The following is a 21,120-nucleotide window of genomic DNA, read 5'->3' as shown; positions in this document are numbered from 1 at the left end:
TTGCTCATCACAAAACATGATGTACTACAGGTCGTTTTTCCCACTCAAATGTGGATTCACATTGGAAACGCCACTACCAATTGTGACAGATGGCAGGGGGAGTTTAGGGGAGTGGTTATTGAGGGGAGATATCTGGCAGCCCGTTGGCTCCATCCCCGGGCTTTATATGGAGTTCCTGCCCAAACGAGGCAAGGCTGTTGTTCGTTAAGCCAGGGAGTGCTTGGGGATAAAGGAGGAAGCAGCCTGCACAAAGGGGCAGAGTAGGAGAGAACCAAGAGCATTATGAAGAGTGGGAGAAGAGAGAATTATATCTGTGAGATTACCCGTTGTGACCTGGACTGTCGGACTACCCGCCTTGTGTACCGGACCGGATTGGCTGAGGACCCAAGTGTGACGATTACCCCTGGAAAACTGAACGGACAAAGAGAACGGTTTGTGGACTGTGAGGTGATTGGTGAATTCCCCCTTCTTCCCCAGTGTATCAAAACCCCTAATAAACTTCCCATTTGCATTCTATTTGTGCTACTGGTGCAAGCTTTGTTATTGAACTTGGTGATGTGGAAACCCCACACCCCTGAGCCTGCTACATATGGTGGAGAATGCGGGCAAAGCAAACCAAGCTCAATAACTAAACAGACACAGAGCACAATGGAAGCAATGGTGAGACAGCTGGTGGAGGCGAACATAGCAAAGCAGGCTATGCATCAGGAGCTGCTGGATTAACAGCGTCAGCAGACCGCTCTCCCGCGAGCTGAACTCAGCCAGCTGACAGCCGCCCAGGCCGTCATAGCGGCAGGAGCAGCAGTCTCTCGTCCTAAACCCAGTAGGTTTCTACTGAAGCTGGCAGAGTCTGACGACATCGAGGCTTACCTACAAGCCTTCGAAAGGATGGCGGCTAGAGAGAAATGGCCCCATGAGCAATGGGCCAGCCTGTTAGCACCCTTCCTGTCAGGCGTGGCACAGAAGACCTATCAGGATCTGACGGTTGACCAGGCGACGCAGTACAGGGTGTTGAAAAAGGAAATCCTGCGCCGGCTGGCCAAGCAGCAGGAGGACAACTACCTACAGAAGGGACTGCTGCAGGAGGTACAGGCCTCAGTCCTCCAGAAGAGGGAGGCCAAGGATGCACTGAGAGGGTAGGTGTCCCTCCATCAGCAGAGATCTGCAGAGCTCCAGCATAGCCTGGAAGAGCAGAATGTTGCTATGAGGGAGGATCTTGCCAGGCAGAAGGAGGAGAAGCAGGAGGCCCTTAGAGAGCTGAAGGACCAGCTTGTCCAGTAGCTGAAGGACAGCTCCCTACAGAAGGTCTTGCAGGAGGCCCAGGCTGTAGCCCTCCAGGAGGAGGCGGTAGACGCTCTGAGAGGGGAGGTGACCCTCAATCAGCAGAGAGCTGCAGAGCTACAGCAGAGCCTGGAGGCTGCTCTGAGGGAACTGAGGGAGAAGGAGGAGAAGAGCAGAGACGAGCCCACTCTGAAGATGGAGGCCCTCCAAGCAGCAAAAGACCTGCAGCTCAGCATTCTGACAGAGAAGGCCACCGCCTTATAGGAGCAGCTAGCTAAGAGGGAGCAGGAGATCTCCCTTCAGAAGAAGGCGCCGCAGGAGGCCCAACAGGAGAAAGAGTCAGTGGAAGCGATTCGGGACTGGCCCTGTCCCCTCACCAAGAAGCAGGTGAAGTGGACCGAGGAGACAGAGAAAGCCTTCCAGGACCTAAAGTGAGCACTGTGTTCTGGACCCGTGCTGGTGACACCAGACTTCTCCAAACCACTGGTGGTTCAGACCAATGCGTCCAAAACAGGGGTGGGTGCCGTTCTATCACAGCTCCAAGAAGGTGAGGAACACCCAGTCATGTACATTAGCCGGAAGCTGTTGCCGCGGGAACAAAGATATTCCACGGTGCAGAAAGAATGCCTAGCAATCAAGTGGGCACTAGAAACGCTGAAGTATTACTTATTGGGATGGCACTTCACCCTCGTAACGGACCATGAACCACTGGTTTGGATGTCATGGAATAAGGACACCCGCTGGTTCCTATCCTTACAACCCTTTGCTTTCTCTGTTGTCCACAGATCAGGTGCAGCCCATAGAAATGCCAATGCCCTCTCCAGGAGGTATGCTCTAGGGAACTGGGGGGGGGGGGGGGGGGGGACAGACGGCAGAGGAGGTGAGGGGAGAGTGGTTATTGAGGGGAGATATCTGGCAGCCCGTTGGCTCCACCCCTCGGGCCTTTATATGGACTTCCTGCCCCAATGAGGCAAGGCTGTTGTTCGTTAAGCCAGGGAGTGCTTGGGGATAAAGGAGGAAGCAGCCTGCACAAAGTGGTAGAGTAGGAGAGAACCAAGAGCATTATGAAGAGTGGGAGAAGAGAGAATTATATCTGTGTGATTACCCGTTGTGACCTGGACTGTCGGACTACCCGCCTTGTGTACCGGACCGGATTGGCTGAGGACCCGAGTGTGAGGATTATCCCTGGAAAACAGAACGGAGAAAGAGAACGGCTTGTGGACTGTGAGGTGATTGGTGAATCCCCCCTTTTTCCCCAGTGTATCAAAACCCCCAATAGACTTCCCATTTGCATTCTATTTGTGCTACTGGTGCAAGGTTTGGTGACGTGGAAACCCCACACCCTTGAGCCTGCTACACAATTAAACAATTCAAAGGCCCTGGTTGAAAATAAAATGGTAATTTAATAGCAAAAATGTAAAACAACTCTGCACGGTAGATTCACAAGGCTATTGTTCGTCATCAGCTGGAATTTGAGTGGGAGCTGCTCCCAACAGACCCCTGTACATCTGAGCAGCTGTATTTTGGAGACACACTGCTCACCCCGACTGGAGAAAGGTCTAGAAAAGGTGACCTAAACATTGCCCACTCTAACTCTCCTGGATAGGCCACCGCACCTATCACAACATTTCATTTCAGCGGTCAAAACCTAAACAAGATTAAATATGTCCCCTTATGACTTGCAAAATGGAACATAAGGACTCTCTTGAACTTGAGCCAGGGTGCCGACAGGAGGAGGACTGCACTCAATGCAGCAGGTGAAGCAATATAACATCGACATCTCTGCTCTCAGTGAGACCAGACTCCTGGGTCGCTCAGGGAGGAAGGAGGGGCTACACCTTCTTTTGGAAGGGATACCACCCAGAAGGACAACGTCTGCAGGATATGGGCATTGCCATGAAGAACTGCCTCCTGTCAAATCTCACAGAAACACCAACTGGCATTAGCGAAAGGCTAATGTCACTCCGCATTCCCCTCGTTGAAAAGCAGCATGCCACTCTCTTCAGTGCTTATGCACCAACTCGACCATCAGAAGATGATGCAAAAGACCGGCATTAGCGAGGGCTACACCTTTACAAGATTCTGGACGAGGCCCTCCACAGAGTACCAAAAAATGTACCCAACGCAAGAGTGGGGAGAGATTGTGAGATGGAGTGGAGTGATAGGACAGCACGGTGTTGGTCATGCCAATACAAAACCTCCTGGATGCACCCACGATCATTACGCTAGCCATGTGAAGAGCGGAGTGCTGGACAGATCATCGGATTATGTTAACCAAGCTCAGAATGAAGGTTCGCCCAGCCATCCACTTCAAGAAGTCCACAAAAAAAGGCAGCACTGTGCTCGACTTCAGGAAACAGAGGCACGTAACAACCTAAGTCGCTCTCTATCAGAAAAACTAGAGACCATTGAGACTCTCCTGAATGCAGACTGTGCGATTGATGACAAATTGTCATTCCTAACATCATTCTATGAGTCAGCAGCCCACTCCATTGGCTACAACAGAAATAAACACCAGGACTGGTTCAATGAAAACTCAACAAGTCTACTTCTGAGGACCTCAAAAAGCAATGACAAGTGGAGCAGAAGGGGGCACAGAGTGCTCTACGATATCTACAAAATGAGTGGTGGATCTCCAAAGCATAAGAAATCCAATCTTGTGCAGACAGATATGACATGCACAACTTTTATGATGCACTGAAGACCACCCATGCATGGCCCAAGGAGTTCTTCTCTCTGTCTCTTCAGAAGTGCAGATTGGTCCACTCTCATAAAATACCAAACTAAGATATTACAGAGGTGGAAAACACTTTGAAGCCCTCTTAAACCAGCCGACCCAGTTGACTACTCAGTGCTGGAGGAGCTCACAACCCTGCCCACCATCCAGAACCTTAATCGCCCACCCAGGTCTACGCTGCCATCAGGTCACTGAAGAACAACCAAACTCCTGGACCTGACTCCATCCCTGCTGAGTTCAAAGGAGTTGTTCTGTTCATCATCTGAGATATGGAGACTAGAGAGCATCCCCCAGCATCCCCCATCAATGGAGGGATGCAATCAATGTCACCACATACAACAAGGGAGACAAATCCATCTGCGGCAACAGCAGGGGCATATCCCTCCTTGCAGTTGCTGGCAAAGTCTGCAGACTCATCGTCACCATCACTGAAGACCTGCTACCGGAGTCCTAGTGCGGCTTAAGAAAGAACAGAAGCACGGTGTACATGATCTTCAGTGCACGCCAAATGCAGAAAAAGTGCTGTGAACAGAAACAACACCTGTTCATGGCCTCTGTGGACCTCTCCAAAGCCATCAACATTGTGCACCGACATTGTGCAAGGTTATCCTGCAGTAGGGCTGCCCAGGGAAATTTGTGAACATCCTGCCTCAGTTTCACAAGGGGATGGTGCCAGAGTAACAATTGGTCGTCAGGAATCTAAACTCTTTGGAGTTGGCACTGGTGTGAGGCAAGGGTGTGAGGCAAGGGTGTGTGCTTGGTCCAGGATGGAGTCAGGTGCAGACGTTTGGTTGTGTATCTACACTCATTTTATGGATGTGAAACAGAGACAGTAAAGGTGCATTAAAGCTGGGACCAGAAGACGGAAAAACAGCTTCTGTCTACAGGCCATCAGACTGTTAAATAGTCACAACTAAGCATTTCACTGCACTTGCGATAACATCTGCAAAATATGTGTACGTGACCAATACAATTTGATTTGAACATGGACAGTCTACAGCTGACACAGTCCTTTCACATAAAATGCCTCCAGAACATTTTGAAATTGATCGGACAGGACCGTGTTCTGCACTCAGAGATCCTAAAGAGAACCAGCTGCATGAGCATTGACGTGTCCATCACACACCACCAGCTGAGATGGCTTGGCCTGTCGCGAAAGATGCTATACGGACAGCTATAACTGGGCCGTCGCTATGCAGGTGGGCAGAAAAAGCGTCTAAAGGACCAACTGAAGACATCACTAAAGAAGTTGGGGATAAACCGCGCCTCCCTTCAGACTGTTGCTGAGGACCTTCAAGGAGTGCAGTTGGCCGAGGAAAAAAAGGACTGAATGTCGCCTGGTGAAGCGACAGAGAAGAAATATGACCATGCCTGCACCGGCCTCAACAAGACAGGCCTTTGTGTGCCCTGCCTGTGGCAGAGAATGTGCATTCTGCATCAGATTATACAGTCATCAGCGAACCCACAAGCAGTAGTGGAATTCATCATTGGATACGATGGACTACCTTAATGGTGTGTGTGTGTGTGTGTGTGTGTGTGTGTGTGTGTGTGTGTGTGTGTGTGTGTGTGTGTGTGTGTGTGTGTGTGTGTGTGTGTGTGTGTGTGTGTGTGTGTGTGTGTGTGTGTGTGTGTGTGTGTGTGGCCTCCAGATTGCGGGCCTGACAAAAACTAGGGCAAAGCAATTGGCTAGGTACTGCTCTGTTTCAGCTGTCGTGGGCAGCCTAGCTCTTTGTAGGAGGTGCTTCTGTACCCTTGAGTGCCATGCATACAGGGAGCTTTGAAATGTTTGGATCCTTTTTTGTCAATTTGATTGGTGTATTCAAATAAATTATTTAAAATGTGCGTGTGTGTGTGTGATATTACCTCCCACAGTAGACGGTTTATCTCTGCAGTAATCGAGCAGTGTGCATATGACCCCATCACACACACACACACACAGAGAGATCCACCTCACATGGACCAACAGGACAGGAGAAGCCTGTCACTCCGATCAGCCACCAGTCAGTCTCTCCTCTTGCCTGCAAAGGGGTGAACTAAAGCGAGGCACTTTCCTGTCAAAGAACATATGCCAACCCATCTCCTTCTCCCAGCCAGACTGGTGACATGATCTACTCTCGGGCCCTATGGCCAACATGACTCTCACTGGTCCTCTGCTCGTGGCTCTGGCCATGATCTGTGTATTTTAGGCCGATGACTGACACTGTCACCACGCCTAGAGATGATGCGGTCCCATTGACAAACAGGATGTGATAGTTACACTCTACTATGGCAGTGTGTGTGTGTGTGTGTGTGTGTGTGTGTGTGTGTGTGTGTGTGTGTGTGTGTGTGTGTGTGTGTGTGTGTGTGTGTGTGTGTGTGTGTGTGTGTGTGTGTGTGTGTGTGTGTGTGTCTGTTCAAAGGGCATCGGACGAATGCGTTCACAGAGTGGATCCAAGAGGAAGCAACGGAACCGAACGGATGTAAAGTTTCGAGGCATGGACTGAAACCGTTGATTTAGATTTATGATGTTTTGTGCTCAGTAAACCAAAATGGTTTTACCTGATTTTTCACACCTGAGTGTGGCTGTGGGGGGCCAGTTTACCTCAGCTTAAGCCCAATCTCAATCGTTTTAGGTGAAAGAGAAAAACTGATCTGTCCTTAGCTGCCCCATCTATTGCCTTTGTTTCAACGGCTGTCTATACAGAGGTTTATTGTTTATGTCTTTTGACAATCCACAATTAACAATCTGTACTTTTATTAACATTGTTATGGCAATTATATTCCTTGTATTATGTATGTGGTGTGCGTTATCTACATTTTGTCTGTAAATGAGCCATGAATGGACAGTAATACTATTTGATGTGTTTCATCCTTTGCAGCTGAACTCTTCTCCACCCAATCCTTGGTATTGTGCGCCATCTCCTGATAGAAATTGTACTTACACTATGACTGCGTTTAGCGGTTTAGTGTTGAACTGGGAGGTGGACATGGAAGGCAGGGTTAAGGTTGAGGCTAGGGTTAGGGTTGAACTGGGAGGTGGACATGGAAGGCAGGGTTAAGGTTGAGGCTAGGGTTAGGGTTGAACTGGGAGGTGGACATGGAAGGTGGAGTTAGGGTTGAGGCTAGGGTTAGGGTTGAACTGGGAGGTGGACATGGAAGGTGGAGTTAGGGTTGAGGCTAGGGTTAGGGTTGAACTGGGAGGTGGAGATGGAAGGTGGAGTTAGGGTTGAGGCTAGGGTTAGGGTTGAACTGGGAGGTGGACATGGAAGGCAGGGTTAAGGTTGAGGCTAGGGTTAGGGTTGAACTGGGAGGTGGACATGGAAGGTGGAGTTAGGGTTGAGGCTAGGGTTAGGGTTGAACTGGGAGGTGGACATGGAAGGTGGAGTTAGGGTTGAGGCTAGGGTTAGGGTTGAACTGGGAGGTGGACATGGAAGGTGGAGTTAGGGTTGAGGCTAGGGTTAGGGTTGAACTGGGAGGTGGACATGGAAGGTGGAGTTAGGGTTGAGGCTAGGGTTAGGGTTGAACTGGGAGGTGGACATGGAAGGTGGAGTTAGGGTTGAGGCTAGAGTTAGGGTTGAACTGGGAGGTGGACATGGAAGGTGGAGTTAGGGTTGAGGCTAGGGTTAGGGTTGAACTGGAAGCTAGACATGAAGATAGGGTTAAGGTAGGATCCAAATGCACACAAATTCAAACAATTCCATATAGCTTAGGGCTTAGACTCTTATGGGTTAACACACTACTCTCTCTTGGATAAGGTCTGACTTATTTGTGGATTTTGATTTTTGATTTTATTTGTGGTTATTGTCTTGCTGGAATATCCACTTGCAGACAGTTTCAGCCTCCTAGAATGGGAAACAAGGTTTTTGTATAAACTGTCCTTGTACTGGGTAAAGTTAATTGTGCCGCTGATCTTAAAAAGGGCCCCAGGACCAGTGGAAGCAAAATAGCCCCATAACATCAAAGATCCACCACCATATTTTACAGTAGGTACAGTGCCTTGCAAAATGATTCATCCCCGTTGGCGTTTTTCCTTTTTTGTTGCATTACAACCTGTAATTTAAATGTATTTTTATTTGGATTTTATGTGATGGACATACACAAAATAGTCCAAATTGGTGAAGTGAAATGAAAAAAATAACTTGTTTAAATTTATTTTATTTTATGTAAAAACGGAAAAGTAGTGCGTGCATATGTATTCACCCCTCTTTGCTATGAAGCCCCTAAATAAGATCTGGTGCAACCAATTACCTTCAGAAGTCACATAAGTAGTTAAATAAAGTACACCTGTGTGCAATCTAATTGTCGCATGATCTATCACATGATCTTAGTATATATACACCTGTTGTGAAAGGCCCCCAGAGTCTGCAACACCACTAAGCAAGGGCCACCACAAAGCAAGTGGCACCATGAAGACCAAGGAGCTCTCCAAACAGGTCAGGGACAAAGTTGTGGATAAGTACAGATCAGGGTTGGGTTATATAAAACATACGAAACTTTGAATAACCCACGGAGCACCATTAAATCCATGATTAAAAAATGGAAAGAATAACAAAAAACCTGCCAAGAGAGGGATGGATAAACAACATTGTAGTTACAATATTAACCTAAATGACAGAGTGAAAAAAAGAAGCCTGTACAGACTAAAAATATTCCAAAACATGCATCATATTTGCAATAAGGCACTAAAGTAATACTGCAAAAAATGTGGCAAAGAAATGCATTTTTTGTCTTAAATACAATCCAACAAAACACATCACTGAATACCACTCTTAATATTTTCAAGCATGGTGGCGGCTGCATCATGTTATTTTATTCGATTGAACCTTTATTTAACTAGGCAAGTCAGTTAAAAACAAATTATTCTTTACAATGATGCCCTCCCTAACCCGGACACCGCTGAGCCAATTGTGCGCCGTCCTATGGGACTCCCGATCACGGCCAGTTGTGATACAGCCTGGGAACGAACCAGGTTCTGTAGTGACGCCTCTAGCCTGAGATGAAGTGCCTTAGACTGCTTCTCCAGTCGGGAGCCCATTTTATGGGTATGCTTGTCATCGGCAAGGACTAGGGAGTTTTTTAGGATAAAATTAAAAGGAATAGAGCTAAGCACAGGCAAAGTCCTTGAGGAAAACCTGGTTCAGTCTGCTTCCAACAGACACATTCAGTAGGACAATAACCTAAAATGTATGGCCAAATATACACTGGAGTTACTTACCAAGATACATTGAATGTTCCTGAGTGGCCAAGATACAGTTTTGACTTAAAATCGTCTTGAAAATCTATGGCAAGACTTGAAAATGGCTGTCTAGCAATGATCAAAAACCAACTTGACAGAGCTTGAGGATTTGTTTTATTATAATGGGAAAATATTGTACAATCCAGGTTTGCAAAGCACTTGGAGACTTACCCAGAAAGACTCAGAGCAGTAATCACTGCCAAAGGTGATTGTAACATGTATTGACTCAATACTTATCTAATCAAAACATATACATTTTATTTTACATTCATTTATTTTTTATTTTTTTACTTTGACATTACAGAGAATTATGCGTAAATCATTTACATAGACTTATCAGGTGAAAGGTATGATCCCTTATTGATGTCAATTGTTATATCCACTTGAATTAGTGTAGATGAAGGGGAGGAGACAAGTTAAAGAGGGATTTTTTAAGCCTTGAGACATGGATTATATGTGTGCCATTCAGAGGGTGAATGGGCAAAACAAAAGATTTAAGTGCCTTGGAACGGGGTATGGTAGTAGGTGCCAGGCGCACCGGTGTTAGTGTGTCAAGAACTGCAACACTGCTGGGTTTTTCACACTCAACAGTTTCCCGTGTGTATCAAGAATGTTCCACCACCCAAAGGACATCCAGCCAACTTGCCAACTGTGGGAAGCATTGGAGTCAACATGGGTCAGCATCCCTGTGGAACACTTTTTGACACCTTTTAGAGTCCATACCCTGACAAAATGAGGTAGTTCTGAGGGCAAAAGGGGGTGCAACTCAATTTAGGAAGGTGTTCCTAATGTTTTGTACACCTGGATTCTCCTCTCAAAAAAATGAATGTCAAATTCCTTCCATATTGCTTGGTAACACTTTTTACTTTCTAATAAAACAGCTAATTTAGAAATAATAAATGGTGTGAGGGCTTTACTAAGCACTGTTAAACAACTATTTTCATGTTACATAATCACAATCATGTGTGGTTTGTCATAAACATATCACCTCAAAGGCTGATGAAAGGGCCTCAAGGATAACAAAATGACCAAAACCATGCCCATGTAAATATATCAAGTTTTATTTGTACTAACAGGTATTATGCAATATAAATACTTTGAAAATACAACTCCATCATCTAAAGTCCTAAAAGAATATCTGAGCACTTGCCATGAGCAAACATAGCTAGTCTTCGTGAAGCATTCTGAGAAATACATGTCCCTCTAAAGCACCAACCTTTTCTTTTTAGAAAAGTCTACCGTTTTATAATGCTGACTTCAAATCATAAATTATATATATATTTATTTTTTTACATACGACAATCGATCAAGGTGGATAACTATCATATACAATTTGATAAATAACGTAGTAATAACATCAGATTGGTACTATTTAACATGGATGGCTTTCTTTCCTTGTGGGCAGCTAAAATAACTTTAAAACACTGCAGAAGCCATTTCTAAGATAGAGATACCCAGTGATTCAGCAAAACACCAAAACAAAACACTGCATAAAGGAACTAAACACAGACAGTCCAAGACCGAACCCACAATCCTCCTCAATGAAGAGTAGTCATTTTCATGGAGTCAAACTGCACATCTACCTTCTAAGGGACATTTTCTGTTCTCAAACCTCAAAAGTGGGCTTCTGTTCAAGTTCACAACCATCGGTTGTGTCGATCCAACTATATGCATGAAGCACTGCAAATCTGTAAGTTACATAGTGCTTTTCTTTTCCATTCATTCTGGATTCATTTTCAGTTCCAACTGGATCAGACGGCCTGGGACGTGGAATTATCTCAACAGAACACAATTTTCGGAGGTCTGAGAAACATGTTCCGCATCGTCGGTGTTCCCTAGCGATGGAATCTATTTCATTTTAACACGGAGAAGCCAGTCTTTCAACGTTGGGATATCAACTTGAGTGGACATAAAGACTTAACGCAACAGAACTAAAATAGAACATGCATACTCCATCTAGGTGCTATTCAGAAGCTGTGATGTAGAGGTTAAAAAAAAGGTGGTTAAACTGTGAACTCCAGTGGGCGGTCGAGATAAGACGAACAACCACCTATATAAACTATAACGTATGACATTTTTAGAACTGTATTGTTTGGATTTTAATGTAGGCCTATAGGGAAGGTAGGACATGGGGAAATATTGAACGATATTTTTTGTTTTTAAATTTGTTTAATAAGATTAGTACAGATTTTCTCAGTACCCCACATAGGGCCCCGACCCCAAGTGTGGGAAACACTGTACTAACCTCTCTCTGCTTGCGTCCCCTGTTACTGGCCCAACATTATAACCTCGAGGCTACCTGCGAGGCTACCTGCCAACGTTTACGTGCATTTACCCTCCGCTACATCCCAGGTCAGCAGAGTCTAGCATGCTTGTTGTTCATGTAAACATAGCTGGAGATGGCTGGTAAGTCACAAACAGATGCTTCATTATTGTTGCTTAAAGATGGAATAATACGTGGGGGAAACCGCGCCACTGTCTGCCCCACAGCCTTTGTTATAGTTTTAGTTTTTTTGGAAGAAGCAGAGCCTGGGGAGCATCGCACAATGATGTCCGAGGGAAACCTTCTTAGCTGTTGTAATATCACAAACGGACGTGGCTGTTTCACCATTAAGGATTCCAGCTTTAAAGGTAGGTAGTAACTTTGCTTGTGTGAGCTGGCTGACCTGACCAATCCAAACCGTTTCTAAATACCACAAAAAAAAGCGTCAAAAGCTCAAATAAACAGATGACTAAAACACTAACACACATTCACAGTAAATACACATACCAATCCGATTACTTCACCATTTTTCTAACAATTCTCTGGAGGGCTATAACATGAAAGTTTCAGTCTGCTTTTTTTATCTGACATGGATTTAAAGGGTTTAAAGGTTACATAAAACATCCTGTGGGATCCTGGGTTCCTGCCCTTTAACAACTGATTTAGGATCAGTTATCTAACCCAACCTGACCTCAATCATCACGAGCTAAACAACGGCACCATCTCTAGATCAGTATACTTTCACCACAGAAACATCTAAGCCAGTGGAGGCTGCTGAGGGGAGGACGGCTCATAATAATGACTGGAACGGAGCGAACAGAATGGCACCAAACACATGGAAATCATGTATTTGATGCATTTGATACCATTTCACTTATACTGCTCCAGCCATTACCACGAACCAGTCCGCCCCGATTAAGGTGCCACCAACCTCCTGTGATCTAAGCCCAGTGTGTGATGTAGCAGATGGTTCAGTGCATCGCTACTACCTTCCTGAGAAGTTCTGTCGCTCTGGATGCAGAAATGCCTTAGCCTTTCTGGGTCCGACGTATTGACGGTGCTTGTTGAGTTACAGTGCAGATGGTTGTGAGTTTACACTCCAGTTGGGGAAGAATTTCCACTCTGTCACGTCCACATGTTATGGTAGCTCCTTTAGTCCGGGTGGATTAGTTAGTTAGTTGTAAACAAAGAGTGTCCCTTGAGACAATTGGGCCCCTAAAGTGAAGAGCTCCTGTAGTCATGGCTTGGTTCCTGTGAGAGACTGCAGGCCTTTCATCTTGCAACAGTGCATTTTGGAAAGTCGAGTTTTCAGGGCATGTGACATGTGGAGTTTTCATGTCCCCTTCCTGAGAGAGGCTGTTGAAGTAGCGGAACAGCCGATCACCTGCAGACAGAGACAAGGGGCAAAATGGAGTCAGACCACAGATCACACCAAGACACGTTTGTGTGTGTGCGTGTTGCTGAGTGTCAGTTGTCTTTCTATGAGTGTATTTGTGTGTGTGCAAGTATAACTCCGACTATGTGTTTCTGAATGTGCAAAAATGCCAGTTTGTGCGAGAGTGCGTGAGTTCATCTTTCGGTGTGTGTCAGTGTGTCCTCACGTCTCACGAGTGACAAAGGCAACAGAGGAAGAAGAAGAAAGTAAAGCGAACAGACAGGCAGGTAGAGAGTGTCCAGGAGGGCCTGCATGTGGTCATGATTGGCAGGATGTTGACATGCCATATGGAGACGCACAACTGTTTACCCCGAGGGGGACGTCAAGATGTTTTTATTTTTTGTTTTCCTGTCAGCTCCTCGTACCAAGCAGAGAAAGAGCCGTCTGACACAGACGCCCAAGTATCACTGTCTCGCCTTTAGTGTTTCAAACACTGATTTCTCTTTTGGATTCTCGGAGCTGGGAGCAGAAAGGAGTGGCGAGAGATTTTTTTAAAGGTCTAAATACCTTTAGTATTTTTTTATTGACAGGATAGCGGGAACGCAAAGAGAGAAAAACACATATAAAAGAAGCACAGACAGTAAGGAGAGAGATTCTATTTCTATGCATTGAATCCTATCCGATAACTGAAATCCAGATAGATAAATTGGGCCAGGGGGCATATAGGGGAACATTAACACTCAACCAGACTCTGGCACAGGTGACGAATTATAAGGGGGAGAACGGTCACAGCAAAACAAAACCCAAACAAGGAAAGTACCATACTTGTTTGGAGGCCTCTGTGGAGGAATGGACTTCATTTTCAAAATGTCTGTTGTACTGCAGTATCCCTGTAGAAACAAGAGACATGGCAACACTTTAGAATCCCAAGACCTTCACAACCAAAGAACTGAACCTAATAATACAACAGTCAGTTAAGGTACTGGTTCTATATTTCTAGGGCAATATTCCGTTTGGATGTCAGGGTAATATTGCCTTGGAGTGACATGCAGGGGAAAAAGTGACGGCTGTTCTGCTTGTTCTATTTCTTAGTCTCCCATTGAATTGTGGTCAAATTATAATATACGCCACTTAGCAGACACTTTTATTCAAAGCGACTTACAGTCATGCGTGCATACATTTTACGTATGGGTGGTCCCGGGAATCAAACCCACCATCTTAGCTTTGCAAGCACCATGCTCTACCAACTGAGCTACAGAGGATCAATGGTCATTGTGCTGGTGGCCAGGCATCTTATTAGCATGCACACACACACCAATTACATACCCATAACTGACATCTGATTAATAATGTATAAAACATTTCACAGGTCAGTGTCACAAGCAAATGTGTTTGTTCAAAGTTGAAGGACTGCCATCCAAGGACAAAATCATATACAAGGGCAGACATGCATGCAAACACACAAAAAAACACTTCGTAAAGAACTAATGGTTTTTCATCATTAGTGTGTGTGTGCAAATCTGTACTCGCACCAGTCCATTCAGCCTATACTTGCACAAATCCAATTATTTGGAATTTGGGGGAGTGAATGAGTATAGACCAAATCAGAATGTTTATACACAAAGCTGTCTGGTAGTTCAACACCACTCTCTTGCCTCTATTTTTCTTGGTTGATAGCTAGCTAGATAGTTTGCTTCATTTATGAAGGAAATGCTAGCTAGCTAGCTGACCTACATTGCAGCTGACCTGCTACAGTATGTTACAGTTAGCGAGCCAGCTAGCTCTAATTGCAGTGTTTGATAGGTAGCTAACCTGTTCCATTCATGAAAATAGTGACAACTATCTCACACTATTTTACCTTATCCAATCTTTACACACCGGCACTGTGCAGTGGGGATGTATTATGCAAAAACAGTAGCTGGCTAGTTAGTTCATTGTGTTTTTCTTCCAGATTGTAATTGAACAGAATTAAGTCATATCGTGATAGCGTGGAAAGAATAGGAGTCAGTATCAAGGGGCTGTGGGTCAGATTTGAATCCGCGCAGACACAGGTATACATGTGTGCTGGAAGCGGCGACGCCAACCGCTAGACCACCTCAGCCACAAAGTACAGGGCTCATTAGTACATCTGATGTGCCATTAAGATGGGGGGGTGGAGCTTCCTTCAAGGCAGTGGATGGCAACTTTCGCACCAAATCGTGGTGGTGTGCCTCCGACAGCCCTGACCCACCCCCTGGCAGCCTGGGAAGTAGCGCATAAATTACTGAAAATTAAATTGCCGGGCCTCTTTGATGTGCCCTTGGCCAGCGCTCCCGTGTCACATGTCAAGTGTACTCCTCTCGCTCTTTCTCCATGTCTGTATATCTCTCTCACTAGGTCACTCTTTCACTACCTGTTCTTCCCTCTCTTTCCTCTGTGTCTCTCTCCTTCCCTGTACTTGCTTGCTGAGCTGTCCCCCGCTGTCACTCCAATTGTGTCAGGTCTCTCTGATGTCCTGGCCATGGAATTGACTGTGTGTGTGTGGACTTGCCACCTCTATCATTCTCTCGTTCTCTCTCACTCACACACACACACACACACACACACACACACACACACACACACACACACACACACACACACACACACACACACACACACACACACACACACACACACACACACACACACACACTTATCCTTGTCACACAGCACTGGGTGCCCACTGCCCATCTGTGTCACTGTGATCCATGCATGCACATACTGACACATACACACACACACACACACAACCCCAGGACCTACACACAGGTCAACACTAGACAGAGACCTATTCCTTGACTGGTACTATCACCGGCAGAAACATGTCCTTCTGTCGGCCTTGGTAAACATGTTTCCCCAAGCTATTAGCATTCATGCCAAAACACTCATAGAAAAAGAGAAAAGGTGGAGGACAAATATATATATATATATATATATTTTTAAAGGTCACGTTATTAAATGTGACTCAAAGGGCTAAAGAGGACGATGATGATATCTACGACGACAAGCTGCAGGTTAGAGTTGCTACTCTCAAAATGACCTTAGTGTAAAGGACATGGTCAGTTTTGTGAATGTCTGTCTATCTTTCTCTCCCTCTCAGTGTGTCTGTGTACATGCTGAATTATGTAGGGCTGTGGTGAACATTATAAAACCATTTTCACTGCCAGTTAATGGACTACATTACCCAACACTCAATCCCTCCTTACCTTGTGGGTCAAGCCTGGGATCTACAAAGCCCCAGTGCTGGTAGAGAGCTGCCAGCTCGTGGGGGTTGTAGTTCTTCAACAGACCCAGGATGCCCATGTCCATCGGGGTGTCTCTGCTGTCCCCAGCAGTCGACTCCCTCTTCCCGTGGCCGAGGAGGGTGGTGGGTGCCTGGTACCCGCTGCTGCCCTGCGCCCCAAAGATGTTTGTGACTGACCAAAGGTCTTGACCTTTCAGGGCTGCAGGTGGATCCCGTGGATGGCTGTGGGGGTGTGGATGGGGCTGGGGGTGGAGGTGAGTTCTGTCTGGGGTAAGATGGGACGCGTGGTCGGCCCTGCCATGGTTCCTGGCGAGAATAAAGCCGAGGCCCTCTTGCGGAAGCAGGCTTCCCTCGGCAGCCGCCCGATAATGTCCGGTTTTGGGGCTGCTTGTCGACTGCTGGGAGAAGCCTTGAATATTGGTTGAGACGGTGGTGGTGGCGGCAGGAGCTTTGGGGTGGGCTTTCGTTTTAGATCGGACGCTCTTATTGGCCACCTCCTCCGTATGGGTTGGGCGGCTCGACTTCTTTTTTTGAGGTAGGAGTGACTTCCCACCACCAGGGGGAGACCTTGTGGAGGTACGCGACGCTGACACCATGGCCTGGCTGGTGTTGGGCTGGGAAGTAGCAGTTGTACTGCTTGTGTATGTCTTTGGCCTCTTGGTGCCTCCACCTGACGGTTGTGTGGCGGTGGAACCTGGGGCTTGTGTGCGCTGGGCCCGGGGGACTGAGAGTGCAGGGCAGTCTTTGCCCTCCAGGAAGGGCGGGGGCCCCGTGCGCCGTCCAGCAGCCTTGGGGCCCTTGAAGCCGGTGACGTAGGGGGCCCACTTGGGGGCCAGGGAGCTGCCACTATCCACCCTGTGGGCCACACGCTGGTGGATCCACAGCACCTCCAGGTAATGGGTTGTGTGGGCGCAGAACGGACACTGGTGTCTGACCAGCTTACCCTCAGACGCTGCTGCCACAGGGTTCACACCGCCATCCTCCTCCTGGCCCTCGGGCGGGGCAGACAGGTTGAGGAGGCTGGCGTAGATGATGGCATCCTGAGAGGATTGCCCTTTGACTTTTAGGCTCCTCGACTTCTCAGACTGGCAGCTCGATGCCGCCCTCTCCTGGCCAGGAGGACAGATGTAGGGATTTGTGTAGGGCTGGCTGAGCAGTGTGCTCTTCAGCCGGAGATATTCCACATAACCTGAGGCTTTGGGAGCGCCGTGGCTCGGGTCTTCCATAATAGCTCCCAGTATGTGATGATGTGCATCCCTGACGTCCTTGTGCTGCTTGTGCATGTGGGATGTGAAGGAAGAGGGGTCCCTGGTGCGGAAGTCACAGTGCTCGCAGAAGTATGGCTTGGTATCTGTGGATTGCAGAGTACAGTTAGACTAAGCTCATATTGAAAAACAGACATTTTAAGAAAATGAGCTTCAGCAAAGTATGAAGATTTAATAAGCGCTAACATGATTTAACAAACACGTGGATGAGAAAGGAGGACATTGTCATGCTACTCTCCATAAGTCATTTTTCAGTCATTTACCCTAACAACTAAACTATTTACCATATATGCTAAATTTAACTGTTTTCACATCCAACATACCTTTTAAGGCTTAAGAAAGTCATACAGAATATTCCAGAAAACACGAATAAACAAATGTCAAGCTATATGAATGGTACAGAAAGGGTTATGCCTCATTTAGCAAAGTACCAGATGTAAAGGCCTTTCATATTTCTTTATGTAGGGTGAAGGGTGCAATGGGCAATCCATGCCACAGGATGGTGCCATAACACCATTTAATTTGCAGTGGCAACCTAAAGGCAACTGCTAAACACACCCTTTACCTGTATGAGTACTGCTCCATGGCAACTGAAGACCAGCTTTTAACTGGAAAACTGAACTAAAAGTGCTACAGAATTCATAATTATATCTATCACGTTTGCTTGTCAATGTCATGAGTGCAATTTCAAACATTAAAAGCCTATTACAAACTTCTGAGTTGCTCGATATGGGCATATTTACCATGTACTTACGGTTCTTGGTTAATACTGTTATCAAGAGGACTCGGAAGGGAAACATTTATTATCCTATCAGTTTAACAGTCAAAGCAGCATCACTTTTCAGACTGTCTTGTCTCCAATAATCAGTTGATGTACATGAATACAGACATTTTAACCATAACATAAGAACAGGTCTCCGTTTGACATACTGCTCAATCTGCAGTCTACTATGCTAATAAGTATGCTACATACTTCAGCAGCTCGGGAGAGACATGTGCCCACATACACAGAGGCGTTTAGTTATGCTAAGATGTGTAAATTGATGAATCAACACATGAGGTGAGGTCTCCATTTTACCATGTGAAAATAGATTGGCCATAACTCAGGACTGAGTAGCAATAGAAACCAAAACAAACATGACTGAATCACTCTGAAAACTATGATTTACATCAAAGAATATAGTATGGGAATGGAATTTGGTATGGTAATGTCTGAACTTTGGGGGGGATATTTTCATTGTTATTGCTGTAGTAGTAAGCAAAATGTTCCCTTTTCAATCAGGATTTTAATTGTGAATACGACCAAGATGCCTTTTGTCATGTCATTTAAAGAAAATCTAATTCTTGTTGCTAATCTAGGTGTTTTTTTGTCTTACCTTCATAGGTTGGGTCCTTGATACTATTCCTCTTTATGGACGAGGAAGATAGAGAATCTTCTTGTCTTGGTGTGCTGGGCTGACTGGCAGAGTTTGATTTAGTGCCTTGCTTGCTGGACTGATGACCATCTTTCACCTTCTTTTTCTGCAATATCCCAAACGTCTCTGCGCTGAGCCCATTCAATAAGGTGCGGCTATTTCTACTGTCACGCTGCTGGAGGGAGATCCCACCGCTGCCACCATTAACGACAACATCCTGAGCTCCTTTCTTCTTCTTGCTTTGGGAGGAGTCCAGCTGCCTCTTCCGCTTCTCCTGTTTCAGAGGCACATACTCGCCCTTCTCCCGGGCAAACGCCACCTCGGCATCCACCAGCCTCTCCTCCCAGCCTAGGCTTTTATCTGTCACCTCCACCACACATCCTCTGGTGACCAACTGCCAGGCATGGTAACTGCATACCGGGTCCAGCTCGGGGATCCGTCTTCCAAGACTCCCCTCCATAGCTGCCTCTCCAGCCCCGGTTGCCCTGAGGTTAAGACATTCCAGGAAGCGCCTCTTGGCGGCAGGTGATGAAGAGCTGTTGTCGGGGTCTTGCTGCGGTGGCTTGCTGGGGGCGTGGCTCTGCTTGTGGACCCTCTCGTGCAGCCGGAGGGTCTTGCGGTCGTAGAAGAAGTTGCCGCAGCCGGCACACAGCTCGTAGAGACAGTCATCGTTCACCAGGGACGCCGGCTCCCGGGGGACCCCGTTGAGGGTGGTCTGGGACTCGCTGCTGTCGCCACTCCCACCCCGCAGCTGACTCTTGGCCCGATGAATCCGCATGTGGCTCTGGAGGAACCAGGCCTGGCGGAAGCGCCGGCCGCAGATGCGGCAACCGTGGTCCAGGAGGCCGCGGTGCTTCTTCATGTGGGCCTTGAGGAGCAGGGCCTGGGGGAAGACCTGGCTGCAAGAGCCGCAGGGAAAGGAACCCGCACCGTCCCCATTGTCCACCCAGAAGGTCCCTCCCGGAAGTGAGTCGCCCTCAGTCGTGGTTTGCGGCTCGTCCTCCTTGCCGTCATCCTGGACGACTGCTTCTTCGCCTTTCTTCTTGGAGCTTTTATTTTTCGTCTTGCCGTTGACTTTGTGCTTCTTAGCCGAGGTGCCATTGGCGAGGTTGTCAGCGGGACTATCCAGTTTCTTAGGGTCCCCCTGTGTTTGTCCTTGCTCCCCAACCCCCTCCTCACCGTCCAACTTGCCCAGGCTCCGGCTGAGCAGGCCCAGCTTGTGGCTGCGGATGTGGGCTTTCAGGCTGCCCTTCTGAGCAGCCCGGTGTTCACAGTAGGGACACTTGTAGGGCTTCTCCCCAGTGTGCCTGCGCATGTGCTGGGACAGCGAGCTCAGGAGAGGGAAGCCCCGTCCACAGAGGCCACAGGTGTGGCCAGAGGCCGTCGCATCGTCCTCCTCCTGGTCACTCTTGACAGCGTCGGCCTTGCTTTGGTCCGCCTGCTCCTGCTTCGGCTCCACCTCCATTTCCGGCCCCAGGGCTGTGGTAGCTCAAGTGTCTGTTGATCCCTGATGAAGAAAACTGACCCGTGCGTTCCAAAGTCATAAGGTTCTCATAGTGATTGCGATGGGGGACATGTTTGTAGATGTTGCTTTACTTCTGTTGTTGGAGGGATTGTCTTTAACCGTCATTAAGACTGGAGAGATGATCATTGAAAAACACCTGAAAACACAACAAGAAAAAACGATTAGAAAACATTTAGAATCTAATAATAGGTTATATGATAATCACACAACCAATGCAGTAACTGACATCTGGTAGGCTATATTTTCAACCCAGAGACAGAAAGAACCCAGTTGGCACAGTCACCAGGAGGTCAAATAGAGAGGAAATGCTATCATGCCGCAGTCATCAACAACAAAGGACCTTTGTCTAAAAGACGAGCCTCTCTAGAATGATGGTTGCTAATAAATAGAAAATACACATCCCGTTCCCTGGTACGCTCAGTTAATAAAATCATTTTTACCACACCCTAAACACAGTTTGCAATCATTTGAAAAAGCTTCTCCCACTGGGCCCCAGTGCAATGTGTTTAAGTATGAGCATTATTACTCAAAATACTACTTTCTACATAGTCCGTTTCTCACTGTGTATGTTTCACTGTCACAATGTAAGAGGGTGTTACGTCTGTGCATATTTCAGTTTTATAAATGTAACAGTGTGTGTAAGAAAGAGGAGAGGGAGAGAATTTGCATGACACTGATTTTGGAATGGCTATTGTCCCGAACAGGATGATTGACGGTTGTCCTTAAAGGAAGCTTATACTGAAAGTATGTGTGTGTGTGTGTGTGTGTGCGCTCGTGTC

The 21,120-nt window shown here is 46.8% G+C and overlaps 1 protein-coding gene across 1 annotated transcript; it reads right to left on the bottom strand.

Annotated features, from left to right (window-relative positions):
• Positions 1-1,580: 1,580 nt before the first annotated feature.
• Positions 1,581-20,281, bottom strand: LOC120026832 (zinc finger protein 516-like). Its single transcript, XM_038971543.1, has 4 exons — positions 18,778-20,281; positions 16,099-17,487; positions 2,427-2,466; positions 1,581-1,764 (listed from the first exon to the last, which is right to left on the bottom strand). The coding sequence occupies exons 1-4, from the start codon at positions 20,279-20,281 to the stop codon at positions 1,581-1,583; spliced, it is 3,117 nt and encodes a 1,038-aa protein (XP_038827471.1).
• Between the last annotated feature and the right edge of the window lie 839 nt (positions 20,282-21,120).

Source organism: Salvelinus namaycush, chromosome 32 (genome assembly GCF_016432855.1).
Source record: "Salvelinus namaycush isolate Seneca chromosome 32, SaNama_1.0, whole genome shotgun sequence".
Taxonomy (NCBI): domain Eukaryota; kingdom Metazoa; phylum Chordata; class Actinopteri; order Salmoniformes; family Salmonidae; genus Salvelinus; species Salvelinus namaycush.
The sequence above is the reverse complement of the archived record's forward strand: the minus strand, read 5'-3'. Positions and strand labels throughout refer to the sequence as shown.

Bases quoted from the DNA above. Each gene is read 5' to 3' on its own strand.
- LOC120026832 (XM_038971543.1), bottom strand. From the start codon at position 20,281: ATGGAGGTGGAGCCGAAGCAGGAGCAGGCGGACCAAAGCAAGGCCGAC. The intron at 17,488-18,777 runs GTAAGACAAAAA...TGCAATCCACAG, and splicing joins CAAGGACCCAACCTATGAAG to ATACCAAGCCATACTTCTGC. The intron at 2,467-16,098 runs GTAAGGAGGGAT...TCTGTTTTCCAG, and splicing joins TCCCAGGCTTGACCCACAAG to GGATAATCCTCACACTCGGG.